Genomic DNA, 15,993 nt, shown 5'->3' with positions numbered 1-15,993 from the left:
AGTCAGAAAAGTCATAGGTTAGTATGTCGTCCTAAATCAGTCAAAAAAGTCATAGGTTAGTATGTCGTCCAAAATCAGTCAAAAAAGTCATAGTATAGTATGTCGTCCAAAATCTGTCAAAAAAGTCATAGGTTAGTATGTCGTCCAAAATCAGTCAAAAACGTCATAGGTTAGTATGCCGTCCAAAATCAGTCAAAAAAGTCATAGGTTAGTATGTCGCCCAAAATGAGTCAAAAACGTCATAGGTTAGTATGTCGTCCAAAATCAGTCAAAAAAGTCATAGGTTAGTATGTCGTCCAAAATCAGTCAAAAAAGTCATAGGTTAGTATGTCGTCCAAAATCAGTCAAAAAACGTCATAGGTTAGTATGTCGTCCAAAACCATTCAAAAAAGTCATAGGTTAGTATGTCGTCCAAAATCAGTCAAAAAAGTCATAGGTTAGTATGTCGTCCAAAATCAGTCAAAAAACGTCATAGGTTAGTATGTCGTCCAAAATCTGTCAAAAAAGTCATAGGTTAGTATGTCGTCCAAAATCAGTCAAAAACGTCATAGTATAGTATGTCGTCCAAAATCAGTCAAAAAAGTCATAGGTTAGTATGTCGTCCAAAATCAGTCAAAAACGTCATAGGTTAGTATGCTGTCCAAAATCAGTTAAAAAAGTCATAGGTTAGTATGTCGCCCAAAATGAGTCAAAAACGTCATAGGTTAGTATGTCGTCCAAAATCTGTCAAAAAAGTCATAGGTTAGTATGTCGTCCAAAATCAGTCAAAAAAGTCATAGGTAAGTATGTCGTCCAAAATCAGTCAAAAACGTCATAGGTTAGTATGCCGTCCAAAATCAGTCAAAAAAGTCATAGGTTAGTATGTCGTCCAAAATCTGTCAAAAAAGTCATAGGTTAGTATGTCGTCCAAAATCAGTCAAAAACGTCATAGGTTAGTATGTCGTCCAAAATCAGTCAAAAAAGTCATAGGTTAGTATGTCGTCCAAAATCAGTCAAAAAACGTCATAGGTTAGTATGTCGTCCAAAATCTGTCAAAAAAGTCATAGGTTAGTATGTCGTCCAAAATCAGTCAAAAACGTCATAGTATAGTATGTCGTCCAAAATCAGTCAAAAAAGTCATAGGTTAGTATGTCGTCCAAAATCAGTCAGAAAAGTCATAGGTTAGTATGTCGTCCAAAATGAGTCAAAAAAGTCATAGTATAGTATGTCGTCCAAAATCAGTCGAAAAAGTCATAGGTTAGTATGTCGTCCAAAATGAGTCAAAAAAGTCATAGTATAGTATGTCGTCCAAAATCAGTCAGAAAAGTCATAGGTTAGTATGTCGTCCAAAATCTGTCAAAAAAGTCATAGGTTAGTATGTCGTCCAAAATCAGTCAAAAAAGTCATAGGTTAGTATGTCGTCCAAAATCAGTCAAAAACGTCATAGGTTAGTATGCTGTCCAAAATCAGTTAAAAAAGTCATAGGTTAGTATGTCGCCCAAAATGAGTCAAAAACGTCATAGGTTAGTATGTCGTCCAAAATCTGTCAAAAAAGTCATAGGTTAGTATGTCGTCCAAAATCAGTCAAAAAAGTCATAGGTTAGTATGTCGTCCAAAATCAGTCAAAAAAGTCATAGGTTAGTATGTCGTCCAAAATCAGTCAAAAACGTCATAGGTTAGTATGCCGTCCAAAATCAGTCAAAAAAGTCATAGGTTAGTATGTCGCCCAAAATGAGTCAAAAACGTCATAGGTTAGTATGTCGTCCAAAATCAGTCAAAAAAGTCATAGGTTAGTATGTCGTCCAAAATCAGTCAAAAAAGTCATAGGTTAGTATGTCGTCCAAAATCAGTCAAAAAACGTCATAGGTTAGTATGTCGTCCAAAACCATTCAAAAAAGTCATAGGTTAGTATGTCGTCCAAAATCAGTCAAAAAAGTCATAGGTTAGTATGTCGTCCAAAATCAGTCAAAAAACGTCATAGGTTAGTATGTCGTCCAAAATCTGTCAAAAAAGTCATAGGTTAGTATGTCGTCCAAAATCAGTCAAAAACGTCATAGTATAGTATGTCGTCCAAAATCAGTCAAAAAAGTCATAGGTTAGTATGTCGTCCAAAATCAGTCAGAAAAGTCATAGGTTAGTATGTCGTCCAAAATGAGTCAAAAAAGTCATAGTATAGTATGTCGTCCAAAATCAGTCGAAAAAGTCATAGGTTAGTATGTCGTCCAAAATGAGTCAAAAAAGTCATAGTATAGTATGTCGTCCAAAATCAGTCAGAAAAGTCATAGGTTAGTATGTCGTCCAAAATCTGTCAAAAAAGTCATAGGTTAGTATGTCGTCCAAAATCAGTCAAAAAAGTCATAGGTTAGTATGTCGTCCAAAATCTGTCAAAAAAGTCATAGGTTAGTATGTCGTCCAAAATCAGTCAAAAAAGTCATAGGTTAGTATGTCGTCCAAAATCAGTCAAAAACGTCATAGGTTAGTATGCCGTCCAAAATCAGTCAAAAAAGTCATAGGTTAGTATGTCGCCCAAAATGAGTCAAAAACGTCATAGGTTAGTATGTCGTCCAAAATCAGTCAAAAAAGTCATAGGTTAGTATGTCGTCCAAAATCAGTCAAAAAAGTCATAGGTTAGTATGTCGTCCAAAATCAGTCAAAAAACGTCATAGGTTAGTATGTCGTCCAAAACCATTCAAAAAAGTCATAGGTTAGTATGTCGTCCAAAATCAGTCAAAAAAGTCATAGGTTAGTATGTCGTCCAAAATCAGTCAAAAAACGTCATAGGTTAGTATGTCGTCCAAAATGAGTCAAAAAAGTCATAGGTTAGTATGTCGTCCAAAATCTGTCAAAAAAGTCATAGGTTAGTATGTCGTCCAAAATCTGTCAAAAAAATCATAGGTTAGTATGTCGTCCAAAATGAGTCAAAAAAGTCATAGGTTAGTATGTCGTCCAAAATCAGTCAGAAAAGTCATAGGTTAGTATGTCGTCCAAAATCAGTCAAAAAACGTCATAGGTTAGTATGTCGTCCAAAATCAGTCAAAAAAGTCATAGGTTAGTATGTCGTCCAAAATCAGTCAAAAAAGTCATAGGTTAGTATGTCGTCCAAAATCAGTCAAAAAACGTCATAGGTTAGTATGTCGTCCAAAATCAGTCAAAAAAGTCATAGGTTAGTATGTCGTCCAAAATCAGTCAAAAAAGTCATAGGTTAGTATGTCGTCCAAAATCAGTCAAAAAAGTCATAGGTTAGTATGTCGTTCAAAAAGACTATAAAATCTGATGATACTGAAAGACGAGTAACATGTCAAAACCATTACAGTCAAACTTTAAACATTTTACTATAATGTAAAACAAAAATGTTGCAACAAGTTAAAAAACGAGATTTTATAAATGTCATAAAAACAGTAAAATGTCAAAAACATCATTGTTTACTTAATGTTTGACATCAAGAATGTTGTGAAAACATCGTAGTAAAGTCAGAAGAGACAGAAAAAGAAACATTTAGTCGTCCATCAAAAACTTAAAAACTTTAAGAATAAATAAATCTTCCTTTTGATGTTTTAGAAATACTTTCATTGTCTGTGTATTTTTAACAAAGTTACTGGAACATAGGTAACAGGAAATGAAGTGAACTTCATCTGTGTGGCTGCAGTTCTCCTCATGAGCCTCTGGGTGTCACTGTAGCTCCACCCATCGACAACACTGGATCTCCTCCAGAATTATGACATTTTTATGTTTTCCTCAGTTTCACAGAAATCCAGCGACACTTGTCAGCTCAGACGAGAGTTCACAGGAAACAGACAGAGCTGATGACAAATTTGGCACGATAGCAGTAATAATAATAATAATAATAATAATAATAATGACAATAATAATAATAATAATAACAATAATATTAATGACAATAATAATAATAATAATAACAATAATATTAATATTTAAAAAAGTAAATGAATATAGATACAAATAGAATATATAGTCACTGGATTTCTTTATCATTAATGCAACATCAAGATAACAAAAACACATTTTTGAGTTACATAAAAAAATAGAAAATAGCATAGTTGAGGTTTACAATAACACAAACAGAATAAAACATTTATTTTTTTTAGTTTTACATAATAAAATCTTGTTTATTTCATAAATAAACTGAAATGATTCTCATTTTACAGCTGCACAGATTCACCCTGAGACTGAGAGGCGTCTGTGTTTGTGCTCGGTCGACTCGACGCGACATAAAGCTCAAAGAACAAGTGTCAGTGCGACATAAATGCGACATAAAGACTTCCATTCAGACTAAAGAAGTGCAGACTCCCCGTGGACACATGGGACGACTGACGTCTCATCCTCGGGGACATTAACGTCACTGACGCCGTGGCTCTAAAATACTTGTCGAGATTTTTGTGATGTTTTGACGTCTGGTGCATGTTGGGAATTGGAGCGTTTTTCATCTGAAATACTTTGTTTCATCATCCGTCCGTCACGGCCGCTGATGAAAGGGCCGCTCGTGTACGTCCCCCGGTGGACGGATCTAAATTCCACATCAGACCTCAGTGAGACGGACAGCCAGAGGTTATTAGAAGGTGCTTCAGGTTCTCTCGCACACACACACACACACACACACACACACGCACGCACGCTCGCACACACACACTGACACACACACACACACACACAGAAAAGAGAGCTGCCTGTGATCTATGATTCATGTGCGCTCATTTAAAATAGTGTGAAATATTTAAAGTTCGGCCTCAGAGGGTCGGACTGACTGACCTCCTCGCTCTTATTAAAGTATGAAGGAGGAGGAAGAGGAGGAGGAGGAGAAGATGATTCACTGAGGAAAGGAAAGTAGTGACAAACATAACAAAAGTGTGAGGAAAGAACAAAGTCATGCACAGATATGAATATGTGAGATCTGCCGCTACGCTGACGACTCTCCGCTTCACGTCGCCGCTTCGTCCACATTTTTCCAAACTTTTCTCCTTTTTCTGACGTCCAATCATCAAAACTATGTTTCATGCCAATAATATATAATTTTTCTCCTCCTTCTGTACATTTGTTCCTGAAAGCAAGAAGAGGGGGCGGGGCAAGGCGGGGCGGGATGAAGGAAAAAAAAAGATGCAATCTGGTAACAAATTCAAGAGAAAATTTTATTATGAATATGGCACCTGTACGATGGTGAAACATGAGTTACACAAAGACTAACCGTGAGCGCGACAAGGAAACGGAAGCAACTGCTAAATGAAGTATGTACATTTTCGGATTTGCAGCATTATTTATGGTAAATGAACTCAAGAAGATGTTTTTTCCAAAATAACAATAATAATAATTATAAAAATCAACAATAATAACAATTAAAAACAAAATAAGCAGGCACTCAAAGTTAGCATCAGTTAGTTGTGTGTTTTCCTCTGCGAAGAAAATCAAACAATAAAACAAAACAAAAAAAACACAAAGAAATGTACCATAGTTTTCTCTTTTTTAATATTTTAATTTGTTTGTATTTAGAATTTTATAACACTGTTAACATTGATAATAAGAGATTCCCTCTCTCCCGTATTTCAGCCACTTGGCACCAAGTTCCTCATAAAAGAATCTGTATAATTGTACAAGAAATAGTTAAAAACACAGACACAGGTAAATTCTTCACAGGTAAATGAAGTCATTTTTAAACACAGCAGCTGTGATTTAAGCTTTCTCACTTTTTAAAATCACCAGCAAACTTTTTAGCATTTTTCGACATAAAACACAGAAAAAACATTGAAACAGCTGTGAGCGGCTGTTTAGCGTTCGTCGTTACATGTGGGTGTATTTCCTGGTTTCGTCTGAGTGATGATGCCCCGCCCCCTTCCAGAAAAAAAAACTCCCCCAAATGGGCTTCTTTCAGGTCATCGTTTGTGCCCCGCCCCCTTATACCCCTCCCCGCCCTCCCCTCCCCGACCTTTTCACGCAAAAACCACCGTCACGTAAAAGTAGAAAATGCTAAAATCCAGCGGAGCGCGGAAACAAAAGCGCTCCTGAAATGACTAATTTAACATTCGACGCGGCTTTGATCACATTCTCGTTAGCGAACGTAAAAAATAAATACTTTTTTTTTGTTTTTCCACAGAAAGCACAGACGCCACAGATTGTTTTTCCTGATGTGAAGGGGGAGGAGCCTCCGCCACGTCCCCCCCGCACGGGCTCGACGGACAGAAACAAGAAAAACAAACAAATAAACGTGAAAGGAACAGAAAAACGAGGGCTCTATCACGTGAAACGCATCGGACGAACTTACTAAACATGCAATTCGGTTTCTCCAAAACACCTATAAAAATAGATTTATAGTGCGAAATATTTTTTTCTTCTTTTAATTTCTTTACAAATCTTTAAAATCGTTTCATTATTATTATTATTATTTGTCCTGAAATTCTACTGTGAATCTTTTTTCATTTCCGCAGAAAGTCAACAAGTTTTCGCTGGGAACCAATGAAATACACCCAATGCACACAGGAAGCCCCAAGGGATTCTGGGAAATGTTTCACAGCTGAGGCATTTTACGGTTGTTTGTGGGGTTTTTCAGGACTACGTCTAAAATGCTACTTAGGACTTTTCCGTCGTCTCGTAAAATTAATTTCTACATAGAGTAAAATATTTTCTTGTTCTTTAGTTCTTTGACGCTTTTGTTGCGCGAGAGCTGGAAACTGCGATTTCCCAGAATTCCTTAGCGGCAGAACATAAAAAAAAACATGGCTCCATAAACCTTGAGCTAGTTTGAGAAAGAGTCTTTTAGTCTCTGAGATAAAGAGGTTTTGTTTAAGACTACACAACAGCAAAAAGCAACAGCAGAGGGCGATAGAGAGACAGAGGGAGAAAAACAGGTTTTACATAGACAGAGAGGAAGCAGCGAAAAAAGGGGCGGACTCTACAAAAGTCGTGTTTTTTTTCCACTTTTTTTTTTTTGCAAAGGCCACCGAACACGAAATTCCACAAACCTCCACTTTTTCACTAAGACTGCAGAGAGGGGGCGATAGAGAGACAGGGGGGAAAGAGAGGGAGGGAGGGGGTCGTCATGTGGCGCGTTCCATTTGTACTCGGAATCTTTGGACTCGGAAAACCTGGGAGCGACGTCGCCAAACGCGGCTACGCTCACCGCTAATCGCACTTCTGTCGCACACGTGTTGTTTTTTTTTTTGTTTTCTGACGTGACGTCGTTCCCAGGTTTGGAAATGGAATGCTTAACAGACCCCGCCCCCCAACTCTCTCGCTCACTCCTTAGCCCCGCCCCATCCCCCCTCGCCCCACACAAGAGATAGAGCACAGAGAAGACAAAGGACAAAAACAGCTACAGTAGCTCAGTATATACTGCATATAATCACACACACACACACACACTGAGAGAGAGGGAGGGAGAGGGAGGGAGGGAGGGAGAGAGAGAGAGAGAGAGAGCCAGTGACGATAAAACACGGATCGTTACACGTTTTTTTACGGCTTTAATCACATAAAGATGGCGGGAGGGCGGAGTCAGTTTCATTATTATTAATTATTACTTTTTCTTTTTCTTCTTTTTTCCTCTTTTTACCCAGAAAGTAAAAACAAAAGTTTACAAATGAACGAGAATCACAGTGAGATTCTTTCTTTTTTTTGGCAAAGGAGACAAAAAATGAAAGAGTGTGATTTTTTTTTCTTCCTCAAACAAAAACAGTCCGTTTTCTGTTCTTTGTTTTTTTTTCTCGCACTTGTTGATTGAAAAAGTCTTTATTACAATCTCTTTGTTGGTGTGTGTGTGTGTGTGTGTGTGTGTGTGTGGTAAAATTCACAGGATCCAGTGATGAGATGGAAGAGAGTGGATTGTTTAAGGAAAATCTCGTGGAGGTGATTCTGGTTCAGGAAGAAGACGACGGCGGCGAGGAGGAGGAGGAGGAGGAAGAGGAGGAGGAAAGAGGATGTCAGTTGTAGAAAAATAAAATTATCAAACAGGAGCCGGTCGAGGAGTTTTCAACATTCATTTTTCAAGTTAGTGACGCTAAAGCACGTTAGCCTCAGTCTCACTGAGAATTCACAGTCGCAGAGTGGCTCCACCCCCCCGCGGCTCCGCCCCCTCGTGGCTCGCTTCACACAAAGAAGAAGAAACAGAAAAAAAGGGTTGACGTGACACGGGGGGGGGGGGGGGCAACGTTAGAGGTTCCTGCTGCGGTTCTGACTTTCCTGAAGGTCAGAATAAGAAAAGACGGATTTTAAACCTCCAAAAAAAAAGACGGGTTTAAAACCTCCAAAAAAAAAAGACGGATTTAAAACCTCCAAAAAAAAGACGGATTTAAAACCTCCAAAAAAAAAAATGGATTTAAAACCTCCAAAAAAAACGACGGGTTTAAAACCTCCAAAAAAAGACGGGTTTAAAACCTCCAAAAAAAAGACGGGTTTAAAACCTCCAAAAAAAAAGACGGGTTTAAAACCTCCAAAAAAAAGATGGATTTAAAACCTCCAAAAAAAAAAAGACGGATTTAAAACCTCCAAAAAAAAAGACGGATTTAAAACCTCCAAAAAAAAGACGGATTTAAAACCTCAAAAAAAAGATGGATTTAAAAAAAGAAAGAGGGCGAGCGCGTGTCCGTCAACGCCCCGCGTCAGCCGGCTGAGCCAGGGTTTGATGATCGTAGCACCATGAATGTGTGGATGCACACGGACACGAGCGAGAGGAAGAGACGTGGAGGAAGTCACGTTTGGATCAAAGAGGAATTCTTCACATTCTTTAATTCACAGGTCGTTACCCGGTTTGAAATTGCTTTTTTTTCTGTTTGTTTTCTGTCGTCCATTAAATCTGAGCTAGAATGTTTCATAAAAAAAGAGAGGAAATCAAAGTCTTTACAGAAGCGTTCCTCAAAATCCTGTTTTTAAAAAGATTATTATTATGATAGTTTCTGTCGGAGGAAAGTTCTTTCAAGCCTCGATCACATCGAGACCACAACGACGACGACGACGACGAGTCATAAGACGTTTCCTCTCGTTCCTTCAGGCGACGTGAATTCTCTGGAGGCAAAAAAAAGTAAATTCTTCACAAGAAGAAGAAGAAGGAGGAGAAGGAGAAGAAGAAGGAGAAGAAGAAGGAGAAGAGTTCTTTTTTCTTTGTTTGGGAGGAAAAATGCTTGATTGCAAGAAACGGGAGAAAAGAGAAGAGGATGGAGAGAAAGAGAGGAGAGATAGAAACTTTGTGTCTTTTAAACACCAGCTCAGTGGCTCAGATTCAAAGTGCTCGAGTACGTTTGTGGTCACTTCCTGTCACTTCCTGTCACTTCCTGGCGGGAACACAGTGTTTTAGTTGTCTTTGACACAGTCGTTGATCGGGGAACACAGTAGTGCGGTCGTTAATCCTCCTTCCTCTCCAGACTGGCCGGCGTGCCGTGGATCCCGTTGCTGTACACGGGGAACGGCAGCGTGGAGAAAAGTCCCTCCGCCGTCGTGAAGACGTTGGCCCCAGTCGGCATCTGACCCCCCAGGCCGCCGTTGGCGCCGGTCGTCGCCGGGGAGCCGACGAAGGGGCCGGCGGCGGCGGCAGCGGCCGTCATGTTGAGCCGGTGGACGTGGTGGTAAAGCATCTCCATCGGCGTCTTGGGGTCGAGGCCGAAACCCGAGCTGTCCACGAAGTTCATGGCGGCGTTGGGGAGGAGGTTCCCCTGCGCCATGGCGAGCGTGACGTCCGCCGGCGCGTACCTGATGGTCCCGGTGGTGTAGACGCGCGGCGCCGGCGTGCTGGCGGGGGTCAGAGTCCCCGTCACCCGGTGGACCAGCGGGAGAACGACGTTACCGGCCTGCAGGCGCTGCAGAGCCTCGAGGTCGCCGGAGTACAGCAGCGACGAGGAGGAGGACGACGAGGAAGAGGAGGACGACGAGGACGAGGAGGTGGTGGGAGTGGCTTGCTGTTTGTCCCGTGGGGAGGCGGAGAGAGGAGGAGACAGCGGGTCGGCCGAGGAGGCGCTGGACGGCGGCACTAGACTCGCAGCGCTGGAAGCAGAAGAAGGGGCGGAGCTTCCGTTGTAGGGAGGCTTCCTCACTACTCCGGCTCCGCCCTCAGTTCCTGGAGGCGTGAGAACAGAATCGGGGATGGACACCTGGAGGGCGCCGCCCTGTGGCGAGGGGAAGGTGCCGGGTTTGGACGTCATGCTGAACGGAGACTCGTTCCTGGAGATCTCGCGGTTGGGCGGAAAGTTCCAGATGCTGCTGTCATTGTCGAAGTTTATCGGCTCGGCCATTTCCGTCTTGATCTTCAGGACCGAGGACGTCGCTCCTTGACTGTCCGGCGAGCCGGAGGAGGCGAGGAGGTGGGAGGAGTCAGCGGAGGGGTCGGCCAGTGGCGTGTCGTCTCCCATGGCGACGGGGCTCGGCGGCGGGGAGGAAAGACGGAGCCTCCTACTTTGCGAAACATCCCATTTCTGCACTTTCCTCCTCTTCCGTCGCTTCTGGAGCTTTCCTTCAGCGTCAGCGCCATCACAGTTTTGCAGGCCTCCGTCCTCCTCCTCCTCCTCCTCCCCCTCCTCCTCCTCCTCCTCTGATGAAGACGTTTGGGAGTTGTGAAGCTGAAGATCTTCTCCCTCTCCATAGTGCTCGACTTTGATATGAAGTCCGCTCAGATTAGCAAGTCCTCCGATGGCACCCAGTCCTCCCAGTCCTCCCAAACCTCCCAGTGCTGTTATCCTCGCCAACCTTCCTGGTCCTCCTCCTCCCCCGCCTCCCCCTCCGCTGGCCTCCTCTGGCTCCTCCCCCTCAGCGTCTGAAGGTTCCAGGCTGTCGTCGCTGTCCTGGCTCTCTGGGTTACTGGAGCTGTCTCCCTCCTCCTGACGCTTCATGTCCGGCTCAGAGGAGCAGTGCGGCTGACGCTTGCTGTCCACCTCGGGGTCCTCGCCACGCTCTGATTGGTGGCCTGGTTTCCCCTCAGACTTCTCATTGTCTGTGAGGGAGGAAATAAAGAGGTTTATGTGAAATGAACAAAGAAAAATAGATTCAATGTTTGGTGTAAATGCTCCACAACTCATTCATTCATTGATTCATTCATTCATTGGCTGTGGGGCAGTGACGTAGTTTGAGGAACAACGACTGACGACAGATAACTCCGATGGAATCACATGATATTTTGTCCAGGTGTTCGTGATCAGCAGAGGACGAAGAGCTGCTGCTCCTATGCTGCCTCGTGTGGTCACTTTGTGTCACTGAGGTTAGCAGCAGCAGCAGCAGCAGCAGCAGCAGCAGTAGCAGCAGCAGCAGCAGCAGTAGCAGCAGCAGCAGCAGCAGCAGCAGCAGCTGTAGCAGTTGGCATCCGTTTACAGCCCAACATGAGCCAGAATCATCGCCTCCCCCAGCGAGAACAACAGTTGGCACTGATCCTCATCCTCATCCTCATCCTCATCCTCATCCTCATCCTCCTCATCCTCATCATCGTCATACCAGTCCAGGCTGCAGGACGATGATGATGATGAAGCTCACAGTGTGTGGAAGTGACTCTGGTTTTTAGATCAATACAGATCAAGGGAGTACTCCAGAAAACCCCCCACACATCCCATATCAAAGCGTGCGGTTTGATCGGGAATGGTGTCACATGACTTTTCTGAGTGTTTCGAGTAACCATGGCAACACAAATCACAAAAAAAATAAACGCAAAGAATTTCAACACACACATCAATGGGAAACGGTCGAAAAAGTTTAAGTTTAGTACTTTTTTTTGGACGTTTTCAGATTTATAATGAGTGGTTCTGAGGTGGATTGTGTTGTTTTTGTGTGGTTCTGAGGTGGACTGTGTTGTTTTTGTGTGGTTCTGTGGTGGACTGTGTTGTTTTTGTGTGGTTCTGTGGTGGACTGTGTTGTTTTTGTGTGGTTCTGAGGTGGGCTGTGTTGTTTTTGTGTGGTTCTGTGGTGGACTGTGTTGTTTTTACGTGGTTCTGAGGTGGATTGTGTTGTGTTAAGGTGGTTCTGTGGTGGACTGTGTTGTGTTAAGGTGGTTCTGTGGTGGACTGTGTTGTTTTTACGTGGTTCTGTGGTGGATTGTGTTGTTTTTACGTGGTTCTGAGGTGGATTGTTTTCTTCTTTTTACATAGCATTTCACTTGGCACTTTAACTGTACTGCAATGTTTACATTGATCTCTACACTGACAATTGCTGCTTAACGTCTTAGGGAAGTGTGAATGTGCGTGTGCCGGGGGAGGGGGGGGGGGGGTGTAAATGTGTATTTAAATATTTAAATCTTTGGATCCCTGTGAAACGCTCTCTCTTTTTGTTGCACTACTTGTTGTATGTACAGCTTAATGACAATAAAAGTGATTTGATTTGATTTGATTTGATTTGATTGTGTTGTGTTAAGGTGGTTCTGTGGTGGATTGTGTTGTTTTTGTGTGGTTCTGAGGTGGATTGTCTTGTGTTTGTGTGGTCCTGAGGTGGATTGTGTTGTCTTTGTGTGGTTCTGAGGTGGATTGTCTTGTTTTTGTGTGTTTCTGTGGTGGATTGTGTTGTTTTTGTGTGGTTCTGAGGTGGACTGTGTTGTTTTTGTGTAGTTCTGAGGTGGATTGTGTTGTTTTTGTGTGGTTCTGTGGTGGACTGTGTTGTTTTTGTGTAGTTCTGAGGTGGATTGTGTTGTTTTTGTGTGGTTCTGTGGTGGATGGTGTTGTCTTTGTGTGGTTCTGAGGTTGATTGTGTTGTTTTTGTGTGTTTCTGTGGTGGATTGTGTTGTTTTTGTGTGGTTCTGAGGTGGATTGTGTTGTTTTTGTGTGGTTCTGAGGTGAATTGTGTTGTTTTTGTGTGGTTCTGTGGTGGATTGTGTTGTTTTTGTGTGTTTCTGTGGTGGATTGTGTTGTTTTTGTGTGGTTCTGAGGTGGATTGTGTTGTTTTTGTGTGGTTCTGAGGTGAATTGTGTGGTTCTGTGGTGGATGGTGTTGTCTTTGTGTGGTTCTGAGGTGGATTGTGTTGTTTTTGTGTTTTTCTGTGGTGGATTGTGTTGTTTTTGTGTGGTTCTGAGGTGGATTGTGTTGTCTTTGTGTGGTTCTGAGGTGGATTGTGTTGTTTTTGTGTGGTTCTGGGGTGGATTGTGTTGTTTTTGTGTGGTTCTGTGGTGGATTGTGTTGTTTTTGTGTTTTTCTGTGGTGGATTGTGTTGTTTTTGTGTGGTTCTGAGGTGGATTGTGTGGTTCTGTGGTGGATGGTGTTGTCTTTGTGTGGTTCTGAGGTGGATTGTGTTGTTTTTGTGTTTTTCTGTGGTGGATTGTGTTGTTTTTGTGTGGTTCTGAGGTGGATTGTGTTGTCTTTGTGTGGTTCTGAGGTGGATTGTGTTGTTTTTGTGTGGTTCTGAGGTGAATTGTGTTGTTTTTGTGTGGTTCTGTGGTGGATTGTGTTGTTTTTGTGTGGTTCTGAGGTGGATTGTGTTGTTTTTGTGTGGTTCTATGGTGAATTGTGTGGTTCTGTGGTGGATGGTGTTGTCTTTGTGTGGTTCTGAGGTGGATTGTGTTGTTTTTGTGTTTTTCTGTGGTGGATTGTGTTGTTTTTGTGTGGTTCTGAGGTGGATTGTGTTGTCTTTGTGTGGTTCTGAGGTGGATTGTGTTGTTTTTGTGTGGTTCTGTGGTGGATGGTGTTGTCTTTGTGTGGTTCTGAGGTGGATTGTGTTGTTTTTGTGTTTTTCTGTGGTGGATTGTGTTGTTTTTGTGTGGTTCTGAGGTGGATTGTGTTGTCTTTGTGTGGTTCTGAGGTGGATTGTGTTGTTTTTGTGTGGTTCTGGGGTGGATTGTGTTGTTTTTGTGTGGTTCTGTGGTGGATTGTGTTGCCAGTGAGCGCTCAGTCCCGGCAGCTGGTGCCTGGCACAGACGGAGAAAGCTGGCGAGCACTGATGAAATCTTTGGCTTCTCTAACTGCAGAACTTGGAAGAGCTTGATGCTCATGAGGGAATCACCAGTGTTTTGAGTGAGAGTGACTTTTTAAATATTCTCATAATTGACAAATCAAAGCAGGATTACACTTTCATTCATGTGGTTTGTTGTTACCTGAGTTTTCTTTGGACTCGGACTCAGAGTCGGAGGTTTCGGAGGACTCTGAGGTTTTCTCTGGCAGGTTTGGCAGCTGGGAGATGTCCATGGGCGTGTCTTTATACTCTTGATTACTGTGAAGCAGAATAAAAGCCAAATATGTGAATTTTCAGATTATAGATAAAGTCTTGACAGTGAAGACCTGAAGTTGTCATTGTTTCCCTGTTGAATCATTAATGTGAGCTAAGAACATGTGGACAAACATGAAAGAGGCGACCTCTGACCTGAGGACATAGTTGACCCAGATCACATTCTTATCGCTGGCGTTCTTGGCGTTGACGGCGATGGTGGCACTGGACTGGATCCAGATGTAGCCGCTGTTCTTCTGGATCCACCGGTAATACTTTGTCACACACTGACCCTTGTTTATCACTGAGAGAGAGAGGGGGGGGCGGGGTGAGAGAGGGGGCGGGGGTTATTTGTCTGATATTTTGTCAGAACGATGAGACTTCCAGCGCTCGAGCAGCTTGTTCATCACAGGAGTGAGGAAAGAGGAAACGTGGACAGAGGGCGAGGAGGCGGCGCTCATCACATGTCATGTGACAGCTGGCTGAGAGCTGCTCTGCTGCCGCCGCCATTAATCAGAGCACAACACACTGCCAATGTGTGTGTGTGTGTGACTGAGACTACACACTCACACCATGACATGATGTGGATCACAACATTTTCTTTGAAACTCTGCCATGACACACGCGACACTTTTAACACAATCTGAATTAAAAACACGTTTTTGCTCGTTTACAACATTTAACAGCACACATGTGAACCACTCACTCTCCCACACCAAAGTCCACTGAAGTCAATCTGAACGCAGGATTTTAAATGCTGAATAATAACAAAGAAGACATTAGAACTCAGTGATGGAGGCAGCAGAGGATCAGCAGCTCCTGTGTGTGTGATTTTAAAATCACTGATTTTCTCTCTGGACTTTGGTGTGTGAGAGGTTTACAAACGTCAGTTTAACAGTGAGATAAAGACGTGATCATGTTCTGAAGACATCACAGATGTAAATTGACATGGATTTTATTAGTTTACTACTTTTGTGATGTGATTAAAATAGTTTTTTTCCTTGAAACTGAAGTTTGTAAACCGCTCACTCTCACACACCAAAGTCCGTAGAGAAAATCAGTGATTTTAACATCACACACACAGGAGTTGTTGATCCACTGCTGCCTCCATCACTAACTTCAAAAGTGTTGCTTTATGAATTCGGTTTTTAAAATCCTTCTCCCAGATTGACGTCAGTGACACAAAGTGACCACACGAGGCAGCAGAGGACCAGCAGCTCCTGTGTTAAAATCACTGGTTTTCTCTCTGGACTTTGGTGTGGGAGAGTGAGTGGTTTACAGACTTCAGTTTCCTGTTGGAAAGGTCAAACATCGCAGCTCCACACAACCTGAAGACATGCAGTATCTTCCTCCCTCCACCAGATAGCGCTGTGTCACCACGGCAGCCTCCACGGCAGCCTCCACCAGGCCTATGGAGGCCTTGACTCTCCTCCTCCTCCTCCTCCTCCTCCACTGCTCCGCCCAGTGACGGCGTGGCGGCAATAAATTTGGCTAAATTAACCACTAAATGGTTTTCTCAAGCAATATGTATCGACATTAATCAACGACTGAGCGAGCGTTCACATCCAAGGCCTGGGTTTAATTATGGACAGAGAGACAGACACGGAGACAGACAGAGAGAGACAGACAGAGAGACAGACAGAGAGAGAGAGAAGCAGCTGATTTATATGAAAAGAAGTAATTAAAAACTATTATAACTAATAGCATTGTTTAAAGCGACATCCCCAGGGCCGAGGTAATTGACTTTGGTCAGACGACACTCAGTGACACAGAGAGAGAGAGACAGAGAGACAGAGAGAGAGACAGAGAGAGAGACAGAGAGAGAGAGAGAGAGACAGAGAGAGAGACACACACACACACAGAGAAACTTGTTTGCATGTTAAAGCAGAGATGGTGAGATCACATCACCTTGAACGT

The 15,993-nt window shown here is 42.7% G+C and overlaps 1 protein-coding gene across 3 annotated transcripts in view; it reads right to left on the bottom strand.

Moving 5' to 3' along the window:
- Positions 1-7,248: 7,248 nt before the first annotated feature.
- The window catches only part of LOC131444660 (neuronal PAS domain-containing protein 3), a 140,093-nt gene continuing 131,348 nt past the window's right edge, over positions 7,249-15,993 (bottom strand). For all 3 annotated transcript variants that reach the window (XM_058615213.1, XM_058615214.1, XM_058615215.1), the window contains 3 exons: positions 14,233-14,380; positions 13,967-14,082; positions 7,249-10,897 (listed from right to left, as the gene is read on the bottom strand). In XM_058615213.1, the coding sequence (XP_058471196.1) occupies positions 9,318-10,897; positions 13,967-14,082; positions 14,233-14,380 (1,844 nt within the window). In that variant the 3' untranslated portion in view covers positions 7,249-9,317. The remainder of the gene's footprint in view (positions 10,898-13,966; positions 14,083-14,232; positions 14,381-15,993) is intronic.

Source organism: Solea solea, chromosome 18 (assembly GCF_958295425.1).
Source record: "Solea solea chromosome 18, fSolSol10.1, whole genome shotgun sequence".
Taxonomy (NCBI): domain Eukaryota; kingdom Metazoa; phylum Chordata; class Actinopteri; order Pleuronectiformes; family Soleidae; genus Solea; species Solea solea.
The sequence above is the reverse complement of the archived record's forward strand: the minus strand, read 5'-3'. Positions and strand labels throughout refer to the sequence as shown.